At 41.3% G+C, this 27,627-nt stretch overlaps 1 protein-coding gene across 1 annotated transcript; it reads right to left on the reverse strand.

Moving 5' to 3' along the window:
• Positions 1-5,361: 5,361 nt before the first annotated feature.
• Positions 5,362-26,227, reverse strand: TEX26 (testis expressed 26). The gene is made up of 7 exons (XM_054974043.1): positions 25,999-26,227; positions 24,141-24,222; positions 14,083-14,245; positions 11,829-11,979; positions 9,964-10,140; positions 8,256-8,417; positions 5,362-7,448 (listed from the first exon to the last, which is right to left on the reverse strand). The coding sequence occupies exons 1-7, from the start codon at positions 26,111-26,113 to the stop codon at positions 7,342-7,344; spliced, it is 957 nt and encodes a 318-aa protein (XP_054830018.1). The 5' UTR covers positions 26,114-26,227; the 3' UTR covers positions 5,362-7,341.
• Between the last annotated feature and the right edge of the window lie 1,400 nt (positions 26,228-27,627).

Genomic DNA, 27,627 nt, shown 5'->3' on the forward strand with positions numbered 1-27,627 from the left:
TAGGAAAGTCTCTCTATGGGACAGGGATTTTTGCAAACACTAGGAAATTTACTCAGTACTGCACAAAAGAATATTTGATTGCAATGGGGGGCTTGCATGTGGGTCCATCTAACTAGACTGTAACCATAAAGAGTAGACAAATAGTAGTCACAGCTGGTGTCAAACATGACAAATCAGGAGGCAACGTAAATGATGAACAGGGCCATCCAAAGCCATTAAATTAATTATCTTATCTCAGAAGGATGTAAGAGCCCTGTGGTGCAGAGTAGTAAGCTGCAGTACTGCAGCCCAAGTTCTGCTCATGACCTGAGTTCGATCCTGGCAGAAGCTGGGTTCAAATAGCCAGCTCAAGGTTGACTGAGAGTGGAACTACAAGTGACAGAAGGCACAGATTGGACACTTGTCAGCTTCCCTCAAGTTTTGATGGGAAATGTAGGCAGCTTGGCGGAATGTTGGACAAGTGATAGTTGAAAAGTCCGTTGGATAGCAGTCAGAGAGCCAAGCTGCAAGACTAGAATGCCTACATTTCCCATCAGAACTTGAGGGAAGCTGACAAGTGTCCAACCTGTGCCTTTTGTCACTTGTAGTTCCACTCTCAGCCTTCCATCCTTCCGAGGTCAGTAAAATGAGTGCCCAGTTTCCTGGGGCTAAAGTGTAGATGACTGGGGAAGGCAATAGCAAACCACTCCATAACAAAAAGTCTGCCAAGAAAACGTTGTGATGCGACATCCCCCCTTGGGTCAGTAATGACTCAGTGCTTGCACACCTTTACCTTTTTAGAAGGGTGAAACTCTGCTTAGGATGGCACTGCAAATTAGCAATTTGATGGCTTATTCATGAGTTTCTGTGCCACAAATTAACTAGTAATCAGTCCTACCCTAGGACTGTTGTTTCCTCTTGGATATGGTACATGGAAAACCAACTGGAATAACTTACCAAGTTGCACTAAGACTAGATATCCAGCAGTGATTTATTTACTTGTATATACCCTGCCTTTCTCCCCATTGGATTCCCAAAGCATCTTACACTGTCCTTCTCCACAATAACCCTGTGAGATCGATTAGGCTGAGAGATGATGACTGGCTTAAGGTCACCCAAAAAGTTCCCATGGTAGAGAGTGAGTTAGAACCTGGGTCTCCCAGATCCTTCTCTGAGAATTGAATGACTACACCTCAGTGGAGGCACATTACGTGTACATGATTTATTTTAAGTTTGGTGAGGACTAGTAGCTTACTATTTAGGGAGGCTATCGTGCAGAATGATAATCTTTTATGGTAGAAATCCCCAGAGATTTCTATAGAAGAAAGTTTTTTTTCTTTAAAGAAAGAAATGGGGGTCTGTTATTCTTCCTCTATACTGAAGGGGAAAATGAACTCAGACCCAAGGGTAAAAAATTTAAATAGAACAATCAGAAGAACTTTCTAAGAGACTATAATTCTTGGGTACTTTTTGGAATCTCTAGTTGAACTATTGGAACTAAATGTATGATGCTGGTGAACAGGACTGGTTTGAGGGGAGGGGGCTGTAGCCTGTTTTACAAATCAGATCATTCTAAGTAATCCAAGTTATTAACATGACAGTGATTAAATTAAAATGTTTTTATTCCATCTTTGGCATGTCTTAATCATGGCCTTCTTTCTTATTTGCTAAGGATTTTATGGGATGTTTGGTCAGCATTTATGTCTTTTAGCTTAGAATTGTGATATGGTGCTGATTTTATTGACTGCTGGTTTTAACATTTATATAGGGTGGTTTTATTGCTGGAAATAGGTTTTATTGAATCATTTTAAATTAATTGTATTTATGTATTGATTAGACTGGTATCTTTTATTATTAATTTTTCTTCTATCAGATATCTTGAGTAGATTTTAGAGTAGGGTTGTTTCAATAATATGTTTTTAAAAAGTACAACACTGTTTCTTTGCAATTGACTAGTAAAGATAGATCATTTTCTTCTTTAATTTCCTCACACATTTCTTAAAGAAGGCTTCACTTTTGCCAGTCTTTTCATCTAAGATAACAGGTTGAGAAATCCTCTCTTGGTAGCCAGCTCTCAGGGGTGAAGCTAATTATAATACGCCGCACGTTTCCAAGCAAAGCAGGCAGAGCAAACAGGAAGGGGGAGGAGGGGGCACAGAAATTATGTCACAAATGAAACGCACATGCTGAGGGGACAGATAGCAAAGGGATCGTTTCTAAACAAAATAACTGAGCTACCAGCAGTAGAACTTTTCAGTTCATCATAGAAAGGAAAAATAACTTTAGTTTCCTGACAACTACTAACAAATTCCAAACAATACAGATTAGCAGATACTCTTGGCGTCTGTCTGCACCACAACTCCTTTTTTTTTTTAACACCAATAAAGTATTTGTGTTTCTAGGCAAGGGAAAACAAACTGTTGTTTTCTATGCTTACATTTCTTACCTGCTCAGAGTGGATGTTTCTAGCTTTCCTGAAGCAGAACTTGGTCGCACTTTTCTCCTCAGAGGCATGGTGTTAAAAAAAAAATCAAGCCAAGCTTGAGCCTCCTCAGTTTCAACCACAGTTGCTAGTCCTCTCTGGCAACAGCTTGCACCAGTTTTGCTCTTCACACTGAGGCCTGTTGGATAGGGCTGTTCAGCTGTTTGTCGCAGTTGTGGTGACTGCTATCTTTGCACCTCCCTCGAGTCCCAAGGCATCACATGAGAAGGTGACTGGGAATACATAGAGCACCTTTCAAGCCTTCCCAGAAGCTGTCACTGCATGAGTGAGGAATTCAACAGTAGAGTCAGGCAGAACAGTAGTATGTGTGTGTGTCAGACCATGTTACTTCTCGACAGGTGCTATATTTCTTTTGCTGTTGTAAGTTATACAGCACAATAATTTCTCTTAAAATGCATTAGGTTTGCTGCTTAATTTTGAATCTTGCTGTGAATCTCCTTCATCCCTAGGCTCTTTTCCTTCCTCACTGAAATGATGCCCTGGAATACAGACATCTTTTTCTCAGCTTTTGCAGGGAAAGCATATTTTCTCAGATTTTTAACCACCGTATTTGTTGTTTCCAGATAATACCTCTATAGCACTATGGAGCTCTGTGTATGTTATGGCTGTACAAAGGCCACAGGTTTGTGTGGGTATCAGTACTCTGCCACTTCAAACTTGTTCTAGTTTTAAAACTTCATTTCTAAGTAGAGTTACATCCTTCTAAACCCCATTGACCAATGGATTTAGAAGGGTATAATTTAGAAATGCACTATTACTTTCTAGTTCATTTTAAAACTATTTTAGAGGCTGTGCCCCTCCAGCAGGCTTTTAAAATGTGAGGCAAATTTGATTTTCCTTTAGTAAACAATAGAAATGAAAAACATATTTCTAGAAAAATGCTATTTTGTGTGTTATCAAACAATGACAAATTCTACCAACTTATTGCTAGGAAGAATTTTAAAAAATCTTTTATACTGCATTGACTAGTCAGATGCTGTAGCGGCTTTAAAAAAAATAGTTGTAGCCTTAGCAGTGCAAATGACCTAGCATTCATAATGACAGCTTTTGGATCCAACTTGTTTCCAGTTGTCACTTTTACATAATATGGGAACATTGCCCAGTATCTCTGTGCTTTAGGGCATGACCACCAAACACGATTTTTTTTTACAAAAAAACCATGCTTTCCTATTCACAGGTCTCACCACTAAGTCTAGAGTCTATTGTTAACACAAGGCATAAAAATCTGTAAATCCACTTTATTAATTTATTAATTTACTTCATTTGTATCCCATCTTTCTCCCCAATGGGGACCCAAAGCGGCCTACATCAGTCTCCTCTACTTTATCCTTGTAACAACCCTATAAGATAGGTTAGGCTGAGAGGGTGTGACTGGCCCAAGTTCACCTAGCAAGCTTCCATGACAGGGTGAGGATTTGAACCTGGGTCTCCCAGATCCTAGTCTGACCTCTTGCCACTACACCACACTGGTTCATGGGTTAGATCCTGTCAATAACAGAAGAAACTTCCTGTCCCCCCCCCACCTTGCTGTAGACCATTAATCCCCCTAAAATGCTGCTTCAGGGGATCCCCCTTCTAGAAAGGCATTAGGGGCAGGGCTTTTTTTCAGCTGGAACGCGGTGCAATGGAGTTCTGGAACCTCTTGAAAATGGTCACATGGCTGGTGGCCCCGCCCCCTGATCTCCAGACAGAGGGGTGTTTAGATGGCCCTCTGCGCCACCGAGCAGCGCAGAGGGCCATCTAAACTTCCCTCTGTCTGGAGATCAGGGGGCGGGGCCACCAGCCATGTGACCATTTTCTCCGAGGGCAACCCACTGAGTTCCGCCACTTCTTTTCCCAGAAAAAAAGCCCTGATTAGGGGTGAATTGGAGGTCAGCACTGGGAGGTCAGCAAAAATCACCCCTCCCCTTCTGTTAGTGAAAATTCTCATTGAGCTCAAACCCATTTTGGTTTACATTAACTCATCTCAGCAGGGTGGCAACTGCCATATTTCAAACCAATCATTTACCAGTTTATGCCATCAGTTATTAGTTTCCCTCATTCGTGCCACCCAAGCTTCACGTTTCACACCTTCCTTTTTCAATGCAAGGAGCCCAACAACGTGTACTGAAATGGAACAGGTAACTCCTTGTTCTTTAGTACAGAGTCCAGTAGCACATTTAACCAACTTTATTGTAGCATAAGCTTTTGAGAACCACAGTTCGAGAACCACTCGAAAGCTTATGCTACAATAAAGTTGGTTACTCTTAAAGGTGCTACTAGACTCTTTACTATGTTGCAACTACATGGCTAACTCCTCTGGATCTTTATTCTTTGACTCTTGAAGGAGTTCAATTCTCTTTGTAAGTGCTTTTTGATAAATGGAGAGGGAAACAAATGAGAACTGGAAGATACGGGAAGCAAGGAACAGGTGCCCCTTCCAGGTTTTGGCCCACATTCTTCTTCAAAGAATGAGTTTGAGCCCCAAATCTATAAACTTGGGAGATACCAGCAGGGTATCACTACTAAATTTCTCCTCCAATAGTCTCAGTCCCTTGACATGGCACATGTCTAAGACTTATAAAATATAAAGCAGCAGAATATTCTTGTGCAGGGTGTAGGGGGGCTGTTAATAATCCTTTATAATTCCTTTTTAATGCTACCATTTTGAGGGTACAGTATGAAGAATGTTACTCGTTTTTTGCTTCTTTCTTCCCTGGGATGGGCAGGGTTCCTTCCAGAAGGCTTGGCCTTGAGTAGTCCCCCTCCCAGGTCTAAGAAATTGGTTATTCTTGTATTACCGTGTTTTTAAAAAAACACACAATTAACATTCCTGCAAAAACATTTTATTTAGATTCACTTTAGGAAAATGAAAAGGCTTACATGAATTAAGGCTGGTTCTCAACAACAGACATCTTCTCATCTTCTCATGTGATCCTAAAAAATGGCAGCTTTATATAAAAATATCACTCTTTGCCCATTCACTTTTCTGCCTGGTAGGGCAAACCACATACATTTTTTAAAAAGGGAAAATAAATGTGCCCATGTCCTGCTCTGCACTATATTATGCAAGGTGCATTAGTCTGGCCTACAGACATTTTTTCATTCTCAACTATTATTTTCTGAATTTCAGATTAAGGGAAAAACAAGAACACAGAGCACCAGCCAAGAAATTCCAGAGTGATTCACAAAGTGGTTCAGTCGGAACATTCTGTAATCAGAAGCGAAAAGACGACATCAGCTGAGCCATTCCACAACCACAAATGTCTGAGGGTTACAGACTTGCACACATTTCAAAATGAGGGATTTAACTTGAGCTGTAACTTTAAGTATTGGATAGAATAGTCTTATAATTTCCCAGCATCATGAATTATGGTGCATGAAAGAGATAAGAGGAATTTGTCACTTGTGAACTTAATCGTCTGAGACTTCTGGTGCTGTAAATCTGCCAGATATCCCCAGAATATTCAACCATTTCCCAAATATTCACTGAAGATTGGATCTCTTTCATTTGACAAGCAATGATATTTGAAATCAAACGCAGTTATCAAAATACTGAAACAAATACTTAATAGTGGCACAGGATTGTTTTGTATTTTACCATTTTTAAAAATTGGGCTGTCCTGAAAAGGCAAAATTTTGGGAAGGGAAGTGAAAATACCAGCTATTCTGAAAGTGGCACATGGAATAACATTTTTATTCTGCACAAACCGTTTTTTAAATTTGTAGGTTTTTCATATATTTGTGAGTCAACATTTATTTTTCCCCTCTTTAATATATAATACCTTCCCTATGCATTAATATTCCTATCCCACCCCAACTTTCTATAAAATCAAGAATCTGAGCACATGGAAAAAATTGTGTCTTTATTTACAGATTTGCAAATGCATCGTTTTATATCTAAAATATAAAGTGATCACCAGCGCTATCCTACCTGCTTTCCTTTTGCTACCAGTTGTATAATTATACCTATATTTGTGTATTTTTAAAAGCTGTTATAATTCTGCCAGTGACCTTATTTCTATCGTTAACTCTCACTGCTATTTGTAAATTATTCTCTCTGATTCTTGCACGGGTGTTAGACTTCTAAATAAGCTTCTCATGTTACTATTTTAATGAACTCAGACATACTGTTAACTTGCTTTTAGATAAGTACTAGGTTGATTGCCAGAGCAGTCCAATGTGGAGTTACTCCCATTTAAATCCACCGAAATCAACAGGCTTAGTCTGGAATAACTCTACATAGGACTGCATTGTTAATGTACTACTGGAAAACATCAGCATCTACACTTAAAACATTTGCTCACAGGCACTGGGTGGATTTATTTGGTTTGTGTTCCTAAATGGAGCTATGTACAAAGCAGGAAATCTAATTCATATATTAATAAGGCACAAATTCTTATTCAACTGAAGTGGGAAAATAAAATAAAGAAGCATTTCGTTAAGGGTGAGAATTTCAAGAAGTAAAATATGATATCTAGAAACTCATTTAACACTGCAGTAAGGCAAAATCAAAGCTTAGAATTAATATTCTCAATTTTAATGTTTTGAAAATCATGTTTATTTAATAACTTTCTCAAAATTGCTACTGCTATGTAACAAGGAAACAGTAACGAGATGCCATATCACATCTTCAGCATAACTGGGATGGCGTACAGAGATTTATAATACACCTTCTATGACAGAAAAAATGTTCCCAAATCCACTCTGTATTTCGAAGTAAGTGAAGTTGTGGTACTAGCCCTTTAAAATTTCAAAAGAAGCCCTGAAGTATTAAAAAACAAACAATCCTGGACACAGGTCTTCAAACAATTTAATATAAAGATTGACCACAAGGGTGTTTGATTGCAATTCAGCCTCTCTGGCTATTGCTGAATTTTTCACATGCATTTCATGGGATGCTCTCTTGGTATCTTTGAGGAGGAAGGTCTTTCCACTTTTTTGTTCCCATTGACTTTGTCAAGAAAGTTCTGAAGGATGACTTTTTCTGTGCAAACAATTGAAAGAATGTATTGTGAAGCTTGAATATCCAGACAAGAGACATCCAAAAGAATTATTTCACATTAGAACAGGAATAGGTGGGTTATCTGTCATGGGGCTCCTCTCGACAAACCTTTGAACCTACACAAGGGTCATACTGAACAAGGATTACCAGGTCACAAATGAGACTACCTTTTTCTGGCTGGCCCAGGGATGGAGCATCCGCTTGGCTTTCAGAAAGTCCCAGGCTGAGTTCCCAGCATGTCCAGCTAAGAGGCTATTGGGTAGTAAGTATTGGGGAAGATTATTTTCTGCAGATTGGACGTTAGTCAGAGTACACAATACTGGCCTTGACAGACCAAAGATCTGACTTGGCATAGGGCAGCTTCATGTGCCTCTGACTCTTCATGGCTTCACACTTGCTCTGTTTGTTGCACTTGCCCTACTCCTTTTGGATCCTGTTGCTCAACTATGCACCCCTGCTTGCTACTGAGTAAAGCAAGAGGTTTGCTTTCTCCAGCGGGTGCAAGTGTTTGGAAAAGAGTGGGGTGGGGAAGGACACATCCTTTTAAAACCTGTTTTTTTCCCCCTTTGAAAGAGAGGTTGTTAGCAAAAAACCAAGCTGGAGTTCACAAGTTAAACTGCTTCTTTCCTTCCTGTGCATCCCCAATCCAAATCGCAGCACTGTGTGTACACAAATTACCTAACACAGAGGGATGGAGATCTACAATCAGAGTCATGTCTGTTTTGAGCTTTATAGTTTTGGGCTACACCGGTGCCTGTGTACAAAATTATTGTATTTCTTCTCACTTACCAGGATGAGGAGCACTTTGCACATATGCCTTAACATCTTCGGGGTCTAAAGAATTCAAAACTGATAAGATATCCTGATAGTCTTTCCCAAAATCTTTTTGGTATGTGGTCAGCTGTTTAGTATTTTCTTGGTTCCAGAGCTGAGCAAATGTCACTGAAGGAACTGGGAAGAAAAGGCAGTAAAAATAGATAAAGCTTTGAAATGATAAACCAAGTAAGGTCTTTCCTATATCCTGTTCCAAAGGGTTAATTAAGGACACAGATTCTTTTGCTCTGGCATTAGAATTCCAAGATTTGTCTTAGTTGATGAAAGAAACCTCAGAGATTGTCATGAGCACTGAAGTACCCCCAATAGTGATAGGAATAATTCTAATCCACTCTTTTCCTGTTGTGACCTTGAAGATCTATGATCAGGATCTCCCACTGATTTTTTTTGTCTTATTGTACAGGTGCACATATTGTACCTATATGTTTTTCTCTTTGGAGTAAATAGCAGCTCAATGGGATTGTGTGTGTGAGGGAGGGGCAGGGGAGAGAGGCAGAAAGACTGAAGTTAGGAAATTACCTTTAATGCCTCAGACAATCTGGGCCTCACATATCTAAAGCATTGCCTCTCTTGTGGAAAACCCATGCACACACTTTGATCAGACCACTGGTTTCTGCTGACCCTTTCCCAGGGCTTTTTTTCTGGGAAAAGAGGTGGTGGAACTCAGTGGGTTGCCCTCGGAGAAAATGGTCACATGGCTGGTGGCCCCACCACCTGATCTCCAGACAGAGGGGAGCTTAGATTGCCCTTCGCGCTGCTCCAGTGGCGCAGAGGGCAATCTAAGCTCCCCTCTGTCTGGAGATCAGGGGGCGGGGCCACCAGCCATGTGACCATTTTCAAGAGGTTCCGGAACTCCGTTCCACTGCGTTCCTGCTGAAAAAAAGCCCTGCCCTTTCCTCTTCATGGGCAATCTGGCTGGCTTTGGTCAGAAGGCAAACTTTTCAGTCCACTCCCCTATTGTGGAGTAGCTTCCCTGATGCTTTATGACATATTCCTTCCCTCCTGGCTTTCTACAAGCTATGTAAAATCTGGCTATTCTGGAGGGCTTTTTTGCTAAGGTGATCACTGGGCAGATGAGTCTGTAATGTTGTTAAAACAAAGTGTTGACAGATGGTGAAGTTTTGACGTGGGCGAATTTATTTGTTCTGTGATGGATTACACCTTTTAGTGCTAGTTGTGATTCTTGTAATGTTATTTTTAAATATTTATTATTAGATGTCCTGATTCTGTTGGGAGGTTAGAATATAAATATTTTAAACACATAAGTCAAAGTAAAATGACACATTAGGGCTGCCAGTTTCCTGCTGGGACAGGGGATGGTCAAAAATATGGCAATACTTATTGTATATTACCTAAAGTGTTGGAAGCTAATAATTTTCCCCAAACCACCCAATGAATCCATATTCAGCTACTCTTAATTCTTATATTAATTCTTATACATTACCACTGGGTCAAATTGCCTTTGGAGAATGAAGCTCCTTTCCCCCATTATCTTAAACCTCAGCTGCCTTAATCAAATGCGTAAGCAGAAGTAACTGTGACAGCACCAGACTCCTAGGTTAGCAAGACAGCAGGGTTCTACAAGCCAAATTTTACACAGTAAACTTGAAGTTTCATCTTCTCCCAACATTCTAGTTTTGTACAACCAAAGTTGTATTCTTACCAGCGCCTCTCACTGGAATACGCCGATTTGCATTACATCCGTATTTCCAAGTAAAGTCCTTTAATTCGGGGACCTGGGCCTGTGGCTGGTAATGACGCCTGAACTCCGTCTCTGGAGGCTGTGGAGCTAATATTTTCCAGTCCGGTGAAGCAGAAGCAGCAGGGTCTTTTTGAGCACCTGGGATGGTTCAACAGTAACACCATGGTAAAGATAAGTATCCAGTTTTTCTATGTGGTTGAGTTACCAGTTGAGTAGGCAAAGAATATGTAAATAAGGGCAGTTATAAGAGTGTTTTTCTCACAGATGCAGAGGAGTTAGCCATGTTAGTCTGTAGTAGCAAAACCAAAACGAGTCCAGTAGCACCTTTAAGACTAACCAACTTGATTGTAGCATAAGCTTTCGAGAATCACAGTTCTCTTTGTCAGATGCATGGAGGGCAAGAAGAAACTGGTCAAATATATAGATGGAGAGGGGACGGCGGAGTAGATGCAAACAGTAGCTTCTGATATGGAGATCAGTTTGCTTCTGTTAAGGAAGTCAGTTACTTCTGATAAGTAACTGACAGTAGCTTCTGATACTTCTATGAATGGTTATCTCATTATCAGAAGTAACTGACTTCCTTAACAGAAGCAAACTGATCTCCATATCAGAAGCTACTGTTTGCATCTACTCCGCCCTCCCCTCTCCACCTATACATCTGACCGGTTTCTTCTTCCCCTCCATGCATCTGACGAAGAGGACTGTGATTCTCGAAAGCTTATGCTACAATAAAGTTGGTTAGTCTTAAAGGTGCTACTGGACTCTTTTTGGTTTTTCTCACAGTTATTCCAAAACCCTTCTGGAAACAGACATGTGAGGCACAGCATAGAACACTGTTGAAGTAATGATGAGGAAAATGGAATTATTTCCCCAGCTTCCCTGACAGCCAGTTTTGGGCCTGTTCCTACCAAGACTAGGAGGCTTCAAAATGTTGTGCATTTCTGAAATCATGCTAGAAATACGCTATACTTCCGGGTGTTTAGCAAACATTTAGCACAATGCTGGGACGCTCCGAGGGCGTGTGGATTTGCCCTTTGCTCCATCTCCCCCCTTTCCCCAGAAACATCTGGTTGCCTCCCCAGCTGATGCTGAATGTGAGGGATCCTCTTAGTCAATGCCACACAGCACAGAAACATCAGACAGAGATGAATTGTTCTTCTTTAAAGAGCAGCGTGGTAGAGCAAGCTCTAATCTTGTGCTGCGCATTTTCACCCAATTTCTCTTTCCCACTGCAACCTCCTACTATAAGTGCAAGGTATCTCTCTCAAGGGATCTGATGTGGGGTAGCAGACATGCTGCCCTGTAGGAATGCCTCTGTGCCTCTACCTGCATTCTATGTATACATCCATAAATAAAACAAAATACTATCAAGAAACCTCAAACGTCCTGCACTCTTCTCTTTCCAAGGGAACCAACCCAGGAAAGTGCTAGCCCCTGGAACCACTTGGAGGAGTACAGTGATCGTTATGGTATCTTTGGGAGCTTCTGCTAGGAGGAAGACATGTTGTTATTGGACAAGAGTTGGATGGCAAGCAAAAGGAGCGCTTGCTCAAGGTGCAGCTATCCAATAGGTGCAGAAGAGAACAGGCAGCAAGAAAAGACCAGACTTTCAAAGCAGTGGGTTTGCACTTAGGAGGAGGGAGGTGGAAAGTAATCAGAGGACTGAAGTTGAATATTGTCTTCCATGGCACAAAATAAGCTTGGTTGGAGGAATGTCTCTGCATGAAACACAACTCGACCTCGCTCAGTTATAGAAACAGCCTTATGTGTGTCAGTGTGTAACACAGTGTCCTTTTAAAAAAAGAAAGGGAAATGAAAGCCCTCACCTGGTTGTATCCCTAAATAATCTCCTGTATATACCGTTTGGTACTGTTTTTTTATGGTTTCCTCAATATCTTGTACAGTAATAGGTTTTGTCCGAGACGGTATGCTAGGTAATGGTTCTTCTTCTCGGGGCACCCTCCATATCAAGAAACGCTATCGACACAAGGAGAGAAAAACCAAATTAGAAAATGCTGATCTGTGTCAATCTAGCATATTTTTATCCTGCCCTTCCTCTGAAGGAGGTCGATGTGATGTATGTGTTTGTCCTCTGTTTCCAACAAACCAGTAAGATTGGCAACCTTTCTGGGAGATCAATTCATTCACCTCAAACCACTATTAAGAGATTTATGGTTGAGTGGGGATTTGAACCTAGATCCCCCTAGACCCTAGTCTGGCACTCTAACCACTATACTATATCAACTGTTACTAGTCTTAGTAATCATGCCCTTTTGCTCAACAATTTAACATTATTGTTGCCAGAAGGTATCTAGGAACATGGATATTGTCTCCACATTCCCCTTTTTATATATTCTGCTACACAGTTAATTCCTGCTGTTAATTTTAACCATAAGTTTTTGCATATCCACCTATGCAGGAATTCCTTGCAACAGACACTGCATTTCTGTCTTTTGACCAGATGGCATAGGGTGTTGTTTCCAATCTTGCAAAGCTGATTTTTCTACTGCACTCAAACTTTTGGAGATCTTCCCTTGTCTTCTCTGAGAGTTTTTTTTAAAAAAATAAACAAATAATTGCCTGTGAACAAATTCAGGTGTATGGCTTTTTTCTTGTTTTGAACTTCTAAAAAATCTGCAAATTCAAGAGGGAAATGCATGTATTTATATAAAATATGTGAAGCCCAGAAATCTGCCATTGAAATTTAAAGCCAGATATTACAAACTGCTGCAAGGCAGCTGGTGTGGATAAATTACCTTCCCTTAACATTGTTATTATGTGAGCATGTTCAGCGCATTTTTTAAATTTATTTGTGGAATTTTTAGCCTACCTTTCCCAGGATTCAAGGTGAATTACAGTTTTGAATAAAAACAACAAAACATTAAGCAATATCCTTACAATACAGAAACCAATTAAGTCTGTCTATGAGAATTTGACCATAATGAATCCATTCAAATGCCCAAACAGTCATTAAAAAGGCCATTTGAAAGTCACTGAAAAAGTAACAGACTGGCAGCTTTCCTGACAGATTAAAGAAAGCCATTCCACAAAGTAGGGGTTGCTACAGAAAATGTTCTGGAATGAGCTCTTCACTTAACTGGAAGAGGATACTCTCTTTCAACAGGCTCTGCTCCAAGCCTATTGAAAGTACCACTACCCTGGGGTAGCCCAGGCAGGTGGCAGTGCAACATAGGAAGGGTTCCAAGGGATAACAGAAGGGAATGGTGACTACCGCTATTTTCCAGTGCTGCTTCATTTAAAACTAAGTACACACACACACACATGCATACAATCAGGGCTTTTTTCTGGGAAAAGAGGCGGTGGAACTCAGTGGTGGAACTCAAGACCGCACAATGGCGTCACTTTGGGTCAGCTGGAACAAGGGGGGAGTTTTTTAAAGTTTAAATTTCCCTCAGCGAAAATGGTCACATGGCCGGTGGCCCCGCCCCCTGATCTCCAGACAGAGGGGAGTTTAGATTGCACTCCATGCTGCTCGGTGGCACTGAGGGCAATCTAAACTCGCCTCTGTCTGGAGATCAGGGGGCGGGGCCACTGGTCATGTGATCATTTTTAAGAGGTGCTGGAACTCCGTTCCACGGCGTTCCCACTGAAAAAAGCTCTGCATACAATATGTCTAAAATGACACTGCAGGGAAAATGGTGGCAGGAGCAGAGATACCTAAACTGCCAAACAGAAACCACAAACTATGACCAAGTTCTGGAAAAGAGAATAGAAAAAGAAAGATCAGAATTGAGGTCTATAACCCTTCTCTTTCTGGAACCCCAAATCTGAATTCATTCCACGTACACCACCAATCCAAATTTTACTAAGGCAGCAAACCTATGCATTCGTAAGTGGGAACAATGATTCTCTAAAGCTTACTTCTGAATAAGCATACATAAAATAAGATCTGTACATTTCTTGCTCTGAAATCTCTATTCAATAACATTCTGTGTGAGGAGATGTTCCAAAGCTGAACTGCCAAAATTATTTGCATCCAAAGCCAAACAACAATATTAGCATTACTGACATGCCAGTCCTGTAGAGATATGAATGAGTGATAACAACTGCATTCCTTACTTCTGCAGGCTGAGGGTTGTTTCTTCTAACTCCAGATGCAGAGCCACTCCTTATAGGTTCTGCCTTGGAATAAGGCTTCCAATAGAACTCATCTTGGTAGGTATTCTTACCAGTTGGTTCGTTCACTTGGAAGGGGATGACATGTCCTCTCCCAGCTCGTGCACTATGTGAAATAATCAAGGTGATAATGAAATGCAATACCATCAGCAACATTTGAACTTGTCTCACTGCAGATCTCTCTTAACCAATTCTGTCCCTGTTGTAAGTCAAGTCAGTGCAAATACAATATCAGTTTGTTTACCTCGATGAGCTTCAGTGTAGCATTCCCGGGCACCATGGCAGTTACCAATCCTCTTTTTTGGTGCCCTCTTTTCATGTCTCCAAATCCTGGCTTTCCTGTTTCCTTACTGCAGGGGACACCCAGGTGGAACATTATCTTTATGTCATCTGGGAGCACCTATTCAGAAACAGCTGCCTCCATCATAGGAGGATGCTTGCGTCTGAACCTCTTCACGTTTTAGGTGAGTAGCCATGTTGGTGTGTAGTAGAACAGCAGGATTTGAGTCCAGCGGAACCTTAGAGACCAACAAGGTTTTCAGAGTGCCACTGGACTCAAATCCTGCTCTTCAAATTTTATGGCAAGCCCGACTTCCGGTTTGGGATTCATGGAGGTCTAACGCAGCTCCATTTGCGGAGCTGACCGGACTGCCGTTTTAAGCGGCCGGCGGGGTGAAAATAGCCCGCGGCCGACTGCTCTCAGGCGGAGAGCAGGCAAAGAACGCTCAAGACCCTAGGGTGAGTTAGATCTCGGACGAGGGGGGGCTCTACATAACGGGTCCCCTCCCGATCCTGAGGTCCCACCTTGCGACGGGTCGGCTACAATCTCTGCGGCAGTTTTGGGGCCAATTCGGCTGGCATAAGACCTACATACCCAAGCTTCGATTGGGGGAAGAAGTGGAAAGGAGAACTTGAAATCGAAACAGCGATTACAACCCAAGGAAAGTGAAGGGAAGGTAAAGATCACTATCTTCCGATACGGGACAGATTGATAAAAACAGAGAGGAAAAAAAGTAGACTTATAAACTGCAACAGACTAGTGAAAAGGAGGGGAAGCTTCGGCAGGAGTTGTATTAGAAAAGAGACTAAGTTTAAAGAAGTTATTAAAGAAATCGGATTATTGTTTTGAATACCTGTGGCTTTGGAGCTGTGAGAAAAAGACACCATCGCGAGACCTGCTGTGGGAAGACGGGAGACAGGAAGTGCGTAACAACAATAGAGCGGCTGGAGAGAAACGGCCCTTGCTGGAGGGCAGGAAGAAGGGAATCGCCATCTTTGAGAGGGGAAGGGTCGCGGCCTCAGCGGAAAAGGAAGTAGGCCATATTGGATTATAAAATCATAGAGAGACCATAGAGAAAAGACGCCCGACATTTTGGACCCTTTAAAATTAATTTATGCAAGAAGACCGGGACATTTGAAATAAAAAAGGTACTAAATTTAACGCCACGGAGCTAAGGAAGAGAGCGGATTCGTGGGAGCGAGCCAAAGCAAGCCCCACGATGTCGAAGAAAGAGTGGCAATCGGCAATAGAAAACCTGGATAAAAAACTTTTGGAGGTGATTAAAGAATTTAAAGACATGAAATTGGAGCTGATCAAAGAGGTTAAACAGACAGTAAAATCGGAGCTGTCAGAAGTAAAATCGGAGCTGTCAGAAGTGAAGAAAGGTATGGAAACAATACAAAGTGAATTACAAGGGACGCAGCAGAGAGTTAAAACAGTAGAAGGAGCGATGGAGAACTTAGCAGATACGCAACAAACAGAGATGAGGTTGATGAGGGGAAGGATGGCGGTTGCGGAAAGTAGACATATGGAGAAGCAGCTCAGATTTCGCGGCCTGCCGGAAATGGAAGGAAAGACAGCGCAAGAGCAGATGACGGAGGTGTTAGCTGAATACCTGGGGAAGGAGGAGGAGGATGTTGTGGCTATCCTAGATGTGGCATATCGTGTGAACTCGAGAATTGCAACCCAGAGAAAAGTACCAAGAGACGTGATTGTACAATTTACAACAAGAAACATGAAAGAGAAGATTGTGACTAAACAGTTTCAAGATCCATTGGAGATCGATGGCAAGACAATCATTATAATGAAGGAACTACCCAGATCAGTGTTACTAGATCGGAAAAAATATAAAGCGCTAATCCAGATGCTGAAGGACATGAAAATCAGGTACAGATGAGAGCTTCCAGAGGGTTTGTCCTTCGAATTTGGAGGCGTCAAAAAGCGTATCAGATCTGAGCGGGAGATGGAGCGATTTATAAGGGACAATGAAAAAGACTTACCAACAAGATTATGAATATGGAGTGTAAAGTAATATCTTGGAATGTAAATGGACTAAATTCACCGAATAAGAGAAAAAATATTTTTCACTGGCTACTAAAACAAAAATGTGATATTGTTTGTTTGCAAGAGACTCATATTCGAAAACAGGATGTAAAATATTTAAAACTGGGAAAATTGGGCAAAGACTTTGTAGCGGCCTCAAGTAAGAAAAAAAGAGGAGTGGTGTTGTATGTAAAAGAGGAGCTGCAACCAAAATTCATAATGAAAGATGTGGAAGCCAGATTTGTAGCAGTGGAATGTACTTGGAATTTAAAGAGAGTGTTGGTAGTCGGAATCTATGCACCCAACGGTGCAAAAGAGAGCTTCTTTGAGGATTTGAGGAAGCATTTAGATGATCTTTCATATGACCAGATAATTCTTGCTGGAGACTTCAATGGAGTGACAGACTTGGAACTGGATAAAAAGACTACAATGGCACAAAAGAAAAGAGGACTATTACCAAAGCTCTTTTTTGAGTTGATTCAACAAGAGACTCTTGAAGATGTATGGAGGAGAGAATATCCTAAAAGTAGACAGTTTACTTTTTATTCTGCAAGGCATTCCACATTATCAAGAATTGACATGATCTGGGCCTCAAAAGATTTGGCGTTATGGACTAAAGATGTAGAAATAATGCCGATGGTAGGCTCAGATCACAACCCAATTATGTGGAAGCTGGGGAAAAGGAGGAAAAGGAAAGCATGGAGAATAAATGAGGATTTGTTACAGGAAAAAGAGAATATGGAAATATTGAGAAGAGAGACAAAGTTTTTCATACAATACAACGTGAATAAAGAAGTACCAACTGATAAAGTTTGGGATGCTTATAAGGCGGTTATAAGGGGCATACTAATGGACTTAAATGGTAGAGCAAGAAAGAAGAAAGAGGAGAAGAGACAAGAGATTGAGGAGAAAATAAAAACTAAGGAAATACAGTTAAAAAAGAGACCAGGGAAAAAGAAATTATACCAGGAAATTAAAATACTGCAAGAACAGCTAACAGCAATGAGTAATAAAGAATTGGAGTGGAATCTCAAAAGGCTGAATCAGAAAGTGTTTGAGGGTGCAAATAAACCTGGGAAGTACCTGGCATGGCAACTGAAGAAGAGAAGGGAAAAGAAAACAATAAATAAAATTTGTGAAGATGACAAAACGTATTTGGAACAGAATACCATTAGTAGAGCCTTTTATAAATTCTACGCTAAACTGTATAATAAGAAAGAAGTAAATAAAGATTCAATAGCGTCATATTTGGAGAAAATGACACTTCCAGAAATCTCGGACGCTTGGAGAAATAAACTGAACAGTGAAGTAACGGATGAGGAAATAAGTAAGGCAATACAATCTGCAAATCTAGGAAAGGCGCCAGGGCCAGACGGACTTACAGCTAAATTTTATAAGACTATGGCCAATGAGCTGGCACCATTCCTAAAGGAGGTGATCAATGGAGTTTTAAGGGATCAAAGGATTCCAGACACTTGGTCTGAAGCGAACATATCATTGATCCCAAAAGAGGGCCAAGACTTGACTAGTGTGAAAAATTACAGACCTATATCGTTACTCAACAATGACTATAAAATCTTTGCGAAGATACTGGCGGAGAGACTGAAGGGGTGGCTTTCGGAAGTTATAGAGGAGGAGCAAGCAGGCTTTCTGCCAGACAGACAAATAAGAGACAATTTAAGGACAGTGATTGATGCTATTGAATATTATGATAAGCGTTGTGATAAAGAGGTTGGTTTCTTCTTTGTTGACGCTGAAAAGGCATTTGACAACTTAAACTGGGACTTTATGTTTGCCACTATGGAAAAGCTACAATTCGGAGAAAGATTCATCAGAGCAATTAAGGAAATTTACAGAGACCAGACTGCAGCAATTGTGGTGAATGATGAATTGACCAAGAAATTGACTATAAGCAAAGGAACAAGACAAGGTTGCCCGTTGTCTCCACTGTTGTTCATTTTAGTATTGGAGATTCTGATGATACAAATACGACAAGACGAGGAAATTCGAGGAATAAAAATAAAGGACTATTCATACAAGGTCAGAGCATTTGCGGATGACATAATGTTAATTGTAGAGGACCCACTGGAGAACATGCCAAAAGTGATAGATAAGATCAAGGAGTTTGGAGACTTGGCAGGTTTCTTCATTAACAAAAAGAAGTCAAAGATACTATGCAAAAACATGACTAAGCAGAAACAACAATTGTTAATGGAAACAACGGATTGTGAAGTAACAAGTAAGGTGAAATATTTGGGAATTGAACTGACTGCAAAGAATATAGATTTGTTCAAGAATAATTATGAAAAATTGTGGATTCAGATTGAGAGAGACTTGATTAAATGGAATAGGCTCAATCTGTCATGGTTGGGTAGGATTGCAGCGGTTAAAATGAATGTGTTACCAAGAGTGATGTTTTTGCTACAGACAATACCAATCATCAGAGACTCTAAACAATTTGAAAAATGGCAGAGGAAAATATCAGATTTTGTATGGGCAGGCAAGAAGCCTCGAGTGAAAATGAAAGTTTTACAAGATGCAAAGGAAAGAGGCGGAATGCAACTGCCCAACTTGAGACTTTACCACGATGCAATCTGCCTAGTTTGGTTGAAAGAGTGGATGACATTAAAGAACAAGAAACTATTAGCCCTAGAGGGATATAAAAAAATATTTGGATGGCATGCATACCTATGGCATGACAAAGTAAAGGTCAACTCGATGTTCCTGCACCATTTTGTACGGAGAAGTCTATACACAATCTGGAAGAAGTACAGAATTTACCTACAAGAAGGAACTCCTTGGTGGGTGGTTCCATATGAGGTGATAGACCCGAGAGCTGTTGATAACGAAAGACAATGTTTGACTTATAAAGAAATAACTAAAATAGAAGCATCTAAACTTAGAATAAAGACGCAAGAGGAACTATCACCAAACTACGATTGGTTCCAGTATAGACAGATCAGAGATTTGTATAACTCGGACTCTGTAAAGGGAGGTATACGAATAGAGAATTCGGAACTAGAGCAGACCCTTCTTAAAGAGGACAAGAAAAGAATATCCAAGGTATACCAAGTACTGTTGAAATGGTATACTGAGGATGAGACAGTTAAAACACAAATGGTGAAATGGGCTATAAACTTTAACAAAGAGATAACAATGGAGGCATGGGAATACTTGTGGAAGACTACAATGAAGACAACGACATGTACAAATATTAAAGAGAATATCTACAAAATGATCTATCGTTGGTACATGACACCAAAGAAGATTGCGCTAGGGAATTTGAATACTTCTAATAAATGCTGGAAATGTAGTAAGCATGAGGGCTCCCTCTATCATATGTGGTGGTCGTGTGAGGTAGCTAGGCAGTACTGGGGGGAAATAATAAGAGAAATGAGTGAAATTTTGCAATTTCAAGTAAATAAGAACCCAGAACTCCTGCTACTAAACTTGGGAATGGAGGGAATTCCAGCCCATCATAGGACGTTGATATTTTACATGACGGCAGCAGCTAGAATTTTGTATGCGCAAAAATGGAAAGTACAAGAAGTGCCAACTATTGAAGATTGGATCTACAAATTGCTGTATATGGCAGAAATGGACAAGATGACAAGAAAACTGAGAAATCTGGACTCAGGGCAGTTTAACACAGACTGGGAGAAGCTGAAACAATATCTGGAGAAGAAATGGGAGGTGGGAGGAAAACTGTGGCAGTTTGAGAACTACTGAAGTATAATAAAATGTAGAGGGGGGTGACTTTACCGGGGGGGGAAGAGATAAATGTGAATTTATAAGCAGTTAGATTAACAGATTGATATATATATATAGATATATATTGGTTAATAAATAGAATATTGATAGAAAATAATTAAGGATAAGGATTAAATATACGGATTGAGTAACCAACAATATTTTCTTTCTTTGATAAGATTTGTATAATGCACCAAACTGAATGTATAGACGAGTCAAATTGATTGACTATGTGACGAGAGTTATATAGAATTACCATAAAAAGATAGAATGAGTAATACATAGAGAATAAGTCAAATTGTTTGATTTAAATGTGTAAGATTTTTATGGTTTATGATATATAGGTTTATGATATAGAAATATAGAAATATTTAAAATTGGAAAAAGGGATAAATTGTTTATCTAAGATGGAAACAAAGACTTACAGTTTGGGTATATAATAAGAAAAGTAGTTAAGGATGTACTGCTTAGTATAATGGAGAATATGTATTTGTTTTAGATAGAGAAATTTAATAGAAGTAAGGGAAAAGGGACAAAGGGTTGGAAAACTGTTGGAAGTCAACAAAAGGGGGGAAAGGGAGGGGGTTAGAAATGAAAAATTTGGGGAAAATTGAATGTAAATGTAAAAATAACGGATTCTAACCCAATAAAAATTTTTTCAAAAAAACAACAACAAATTTTATGGCAAGCCCCAGTCCCCATGGCAGCCATTTTGTGATGGCACCCACTTATCTGTTTTCAAAATTCCAATAGGGCCACAGGCTCAACAAGGTTTGGGGGATGGTGCTTTATCTAATCAGGCACTTCTGACTGAAGAAGAGAGAGGTTTCTATAATATCAACCTAGTCCTAGTGCTGCTACATGAAGCCTGAAGACCATGTATAATGTACATCCCACAGCATAGATGTCTTCCTAGACTTCATCTGAGAGGAAGTTGTTGCAGGATCAGAGAAAGTGCCACACATTCTCAGTTTTCTGGAATGATTTTACATGAATGGAGACAGCAGTACAAAGGAAAACTTCCTTCAATAATTTCGGAGGGAAAGGATTAGAAAGAAAGGAAGTACAGCAGGAGGAGACTGAAAGGGAAAAGAGCCTGGCAACTGATAGGCGGGTTGGGAATGGGGACATCGCAGGAGGCAGTGTCGCAAGCATTTGACATCACTTTTGGCAAAACCCCAGAAACTATGGTGGTAGTTCTAGGAATCACCAGAAACTCTATGGTAAGTTTCCAGTGATTCATAGTTATTTGCATCATTTCCAGGTTTTCCCCAGAAGTGTCACCATCATGCTCATGACACTGGTGATTTTTAAATATTTTTCCTGCCTCCTGCCATTGCTTAGAATGGTAGCTGGCAACAGGAGCTCAGCACAGGGGATTCCTGCCTCAACTGGGGGTATGACAGCCCTATCTGGAAGAGTAAGGGGGAAACAATCTTGTGTGGCTCCCTAGATCATAGATTATCTTGTCCCTGGGGTCCCCAACTTTTTTGACCCTGTGAGCACCTTTGAAATTCTGACACAGGTTGGTGGGTACAACCACAAAATGGCTGCCACACAAGGCAGAGCCAACCACAAAATGTCAGGGAGTGAGATTATGCATAACTCTAATAGTAACTCTTCAACATTTCAGGGAAAAATTCTGCTTAACAGGATGCCTTTTAAAATGAACATATTATTTACAAACATTTTCTTGCGTATACACAGCTTACCTATAGCCACACAGTGAAGAGCCCTATCCTGTGATGGCAGCTGCTGCCAAAGCATTATTTTACAAAATCTGTACAGCCCTATCAGATTGCCAATGGCCAATCAGAAGACTTGCTGGGCAAAAGCCCCACTCATTTTCTAAAAACATTCCACAGGTGGCAGGAAAGGTGTTGGCAGGTGCTCATGGTGCCCATATGAACCTGTTGGGGACCTCTGCCCTATCCTACAAATCTGTTCATTTTCTGGGAGAATCAATGGAACTGTTTCCTCATTCTTTATGAAGGACCAAACCATTGCTGATGGGTGTGGAAGATCAAACAACAGGCAGCCTATACCTACTTGAGACCCCCCCCAAATGAGAATCTGTTTTTCCCCCTTCACTTCTGTATAACATTGTGGTGCTTTTCAGCACCTTCCATATTTTCCCTCTCTTTCTTGTGTTCTGTCCAAAACTGCATGACCTTTCTGGAGTGTTCACACCAAAGCCAGGAGGGCTGCCATGTGGACAGGACAGTTCAGATTTGTTCTGATCCCACCTACTTCGGTGCCATTATCCCTGCTCCCAGGCCTCTGCAGCAGCCCATCCCATTCTGCACTACCATGGGGGCTCATTTTTTTATAAAAAGTAATTAACAAAATCACTACACTATAGTGATTTGTCAATTACCAGATTTTTAAAAACACCTTCTGATAGAGAAAGTTTGAGAGAGAAGATATTATGAGAGTAGGGGTCTGAGGCAGGAGAATTCAGGGAAACCCACCGTCTGGAAGCCCTTTTGCTACTGTGCTCGACTGGCAGCTGAGAAAAAAACACTAATTTGCCTTGCCATACGGAAGTTCTCAGTGTCACAAATCAATGGGACCACAGCAAGTTCAGCACTGCAAAGGAATTTCAATCCCATCCTGTACAGAAGACTGACCCCATTGGTGCAGACTTCAAGGAGAAATGTCTTATGTAAACAAACAAATCAAGACGTGGAGCACTAATTACTGCCAGTTACTGGAGGGGAGAAGAAACAGCAACTTGAGCAATTTGCAGTGGCATATGGCATGAACCAAAGCTGATGCAGTCATCTCCTTTATTAACAATTGTGTGGCAGGGAGACATTTAAAAGGCGTGGCTTTTCCTGCCATAGCAGAGCAAAGACAACAGTAACTGGATCTACCAAATGCCCCATTGGCACAGAATTGGCACAGGGAAACCTTTCAAGACAAAGAATTGTCTTGAGGTCTAGAGCCTAGAATGTTGGACTAGGATCTGGGAGACCCAGGTTTGGATCTCTACTCTGGAAATTTGCTGGGTGACCTTGGGGCAATCATACTATCTCAGCTTAACCTTAGGTTGGTGTGAGGATAAAATGGAGGAGAGAACAATGTAAGGTGTTTTGGGTTCCCACTGGGGAGAAAGACAGGGTTTAAATCAAGTAAATTAAAATTAATAACAATGAACAATAAAGAATTGGAAGCCCCAAGCACAGTATGCTCCAAAACATCTCTATTTGCAGTGTTGCCCGGAATAGAGGGTAATATGAGCTCCAAGATGAAGTATATTTAATATTACTGCCATATAGCAATTACCCGGGGTCATTTCGTAGAAAAAGAGCTGGAGGAACTCATTAGCATAACTCATTAGCATATGCCACACCCCTTGCCATCACCAGAAGTGTGCTATTAGCGTAACTGATTTGCATCTGCCACACCTCCTGACATCACCTATTCTGGCTGTTTTGGACCCAATCCTGGCCATTCAGGGCCGAAACTGGGCCCAAAATGACAAAAAGGGGCTGAAAATGGCCGAAAAGGGGCCCAAAATGGTCAGGATCAGGCTGCTGCTGAGTGGGAGAGTGATCCACCACCTGTTAGAGGTCTGATCCGGGCCATTTCGGCCCCAATCCAGGCTGAAACGGGCCCAAAATGGCCGAGTCAGGTGGGTGGGGCCACCTGACATGTGAGCTCTTTGGGGAACTGCCGGAACTGTGTTCCTGTGCGTTCCCCCTCGAAATGAGCCCTGGCAGTTACCAATGGGGATGTGTAGGCAAACAGAAAAGCATCAGCACTGTCTTCAGTCTGAAGAGATTTTTATGTTATCTCAAAATAAAACCTAAATAAATACTCTAAAGCCACAATTGTGCTTGATACAATAGGGTATTGGAAAGGGGGCATTATGTTTGAAGATGCCAATAAATCAAATATAATTGATTTACTCATATCATCTTACCAGTCCACATTGTGTTCTGTTGCTGGATTAAAGACAAAATCGTGTTTCGCTGTCGACTCATAAGGATCCCACTTTATTTTACCTACTAAAAACAGTAGCTGTGAGTGCTATGTATTCTAAATACTTCCTAGCATTGTTCTTTTAACTGAGGAATGAAAAAAAATGTTAGTTGAACTAGTTCCCCAAAAAATTATACAAAGTGTCTAGAAGTTATTTATAGTCCCTTACAGCCTTGCAAATTTAGAGATCTTCTTGTGCTGCATTTTGCTCTCTTTCTGTCAGAATCAACCAACTGACACATATAGAACTTCTACACAGCAACATTCAGGATATGTGTTGACTGTTTAAAGGGACAGCAATATAACTCCCCCACTCTTCTAAAGAGCTGGAACCCTTTCACACGAATTGTGTTTTCAGACGTTAGGGATTATGCCCACATAATCCCTGTGAACTTCAAGAACACTCAAAAGCTCCTGAATTAAATCTTGTGAACCAACTCAATTTGAAAGTTGTTAATTTCAATAATATGTACATAAACTGTACACAGTCCATAGAATCTGTATGACAAAGAGACTGGTGAAACTTAAAGGCGAATTAATTTACTGTGGCATAATCTCTTGCAAACCTTCATTTGTATATGTATCAACTGCCTAAACCTTTATTTTTCTGTATCTTCTTTGCAACAGGAAATGTGTGAGTGGATAAAACGGAAGCCTTGTATTAGTATTCTAGTTCTAGTGTTCTAGCCTTTTCACAGACTTCATGACAGGCAGGAATGTAATAGGGGCAACTTTTCCAGGTTTTGAAATACAGGGAAATATTAATTTCCTCCAGACATGCAGCTGTTTGAGGTACGAAAAATCTGCTTCCGAAAGGTGGCTGTTGCCTGAAGTGTTTCTTTGCAAGAAGATTCAGTTCATGCTGTAGCAAATGAGTTACAGCACTGAATGACAACTGGCCATATAAAAAACATTTTATGTGCTGTTGTCAGACCAATTTATTTTCTGAGAAACCATGCTCTTGACATGACTGCCGAATCAGGCTGATAGGATTGCTGGCCTCACAATCCCATCTAGCATCAAATCTCCTTTAGGAGATTTAAAATTCTGATAGACTGCAATTCTAAATACAGCCATAAGTTAAATGTATGACCCAAAGGAGTCTTGAAGTGAGGGGAGGTATGGCTTTTGGAGAGCTCTCCAAACTAGCCGAAATTTCTGCCCTGATGGCCTTGTTTTAAAGTTTAGATCTGGGAAGGTCTATTTCTTTAGCCTAGCCTCAAAGGGGGTGGGGGGGACTATGATATTAATTTAGTGTGGTTTAAACTCATCTCGCCATTGATTTCCTAGAACTATTAGCAACACTGCTAATTTTTGTCTTTTTTCATATTATTGTGACTGCTTAACATAAATTTCACGCCTGTTTTAGATCAAGATAGCCATGTTAGTCTGTCTGTAGCAGGAGAAAAGAGCAAGAATCCAGTAGCACCTATAAGACAAACAAAATTTGTGGTAATGTATGAGCTTTCGTGAGTCACTCACAGCTCACTTCTTCAGATAAAGAATCTGAAGTGACCTGTGACTCACGAAAGCTCTTTTAGGTGCCACTGGACTCTTTCGCTTTTCTCCCGTCTGTTTTGTTCACATTTCATCTCACGACAAATTTTTTAAAATACCACGTCAATTCAACAACCAGCCACCTCCCCGCCCCCCCCATTGCAGTTGCCAAGCGTTCAGGTAAGGGCAACCAGCTTCACCACAGCCAAAGCGCATGCTTCATTCCTTTACGCATGCGTTTTGATGCCGTTCGCGATCAGGACCCCCCCCCCCTCAGCGCAGGGCGCCAGAACGTTCCTCACCACCAGGTGGCGGTGCCGCTCGAGCCGATTTGGGTCTCCAAACCGGGACAGCGGGAGCGGGAGCTGTCGCGGACCCCTTGATGGGGGGTAAGAAAGGCCCCTCCGAGGAGTCCATGTGGGCCGGCAGGCCGCTGGTGTCGCTCTTCAGACCCAGGCAGAGTCGCTTTCCAAATCCCTCTCCTTGCTGCTGGGCTGCAAGCCAGAGAAAGCTGCGCCTGCCGGAGGCAGAGGAAGGGAGTCGCAGCGGGCTGGAGGCGGCGTTGCCGGGAAGTGAGAGACGCACATAATGGGCAGTGCTGCTGCCGGCCTGGTTGCCCCGGTGTCAGGCTACTTATTATGACCCAGGGAAGGAGCTGCTTAGCTTGGATTTCGCCGGAGTTGCCACAGCAAAAGGGGCCTTCGTTAGCTGTGCTTTCAGCCGTTTCAAATCCAGGAGGAGCCCCCTTTAATCCCTCACCCAGCCTTGTGTTTATTGCAAAACCATCTTTAAAATGGTGAGGTTTGATAGAATTTATTACTCTGCTTTTCTCCTGAGAGGGACTCGAAGCGGCTGTGAGACAGAGCTTGGAGTTTTCCTGGAATTACAATTCGTTTCTGAAATAAGCTTCAAGGGCATATTGCAACGTTTGTTGCAATCCAGTTGCACCTTAAAGACCTTTAAGGTACTACAGAACCCAAATCTTGCTCTTCTACAGACCAACAGGGCGACCCACCTGAGATTACAACGAGATGGCTGAACTTGAGTTCGTTCACAAATTTAGAACAATGGTGGGTGCAGAATGAAGGCATAGGATTTTTATCTCACTACAGATGCTAATTTCTGCTCTAATCATGCTGCATGGTGTCTTTACATTTTGACTCCGTTCTTTGCTTCACCCCTCCTATCTCCTGACTGAGATATAAAAGCTCAGGAATCTCCATTTCTACTTGTATCTGAAGAAGGAAAATTTGACTCTTGAAAGCTTATACCCTGAAAATCTTGTATGTCTCATATCCTGCAGCTCATTTCTAGACTATAGAGATCAGTTCTAATGAAAAATATGGCAAGTGTGACGGGTGGAGTCAATGGCGTCACATCCCTACGCCCCCCGCAACCTCCCCATACTCTGCCCTCCCCAGGCACCACTCCTAAATCTCCCAAGAATTTCCCAAGCAGAAATGGACAACCACAAGTGGCTTACAAAATACAATCTAAATGAAATGGTGAGAGCACCCCCACAACACTGCACCCCCTCCGTCTCCTGGCCTGGTTCCCTTCAGTGCCATAGGCTGCGAGTCAGAAATTAAGACCCCCAAAGGCCAAAATCCCTTTGGCTTGTGCTTCTGGCCACCCACAAGCCAAATGCCTGCAAGAGGATGAATGAAAGCTCAGCCTAGATCTTATATGGCTGCCTCAGAGATGTTCCCAAACTTCCATCCCTGTTGAGCAGACAGTAATAGGCCTCAGTGCTTTCAACTTGTTTTAGTTCCCACTTTGAGGTCCCTCGGTAAAAGGTGTGTGTACTCTAGGATTCAAATTCTGGCTCTGCCATGGACTTATGTGTGGGCCCAAATGATCATCAGTATCCCAGCTTGATTTAAAAAGTCACAGGGCATATGCACATGGCATATGGGACACTTCATTCATTA

This window comes from Eublepharis macularius, chromosome 3 (assembly GCF_028583425.1).
Source record: "Eublepharis macularius isolate TG4126 chromosome 3, MPM_Emac_v1.0, whole genome shotgun sequence".
NCBI lineage: Eukaryota > Metazoa > Chordata > Lepidosauria > Squamata > Eublepharidae > Eublepharis > Eublepharis macularius.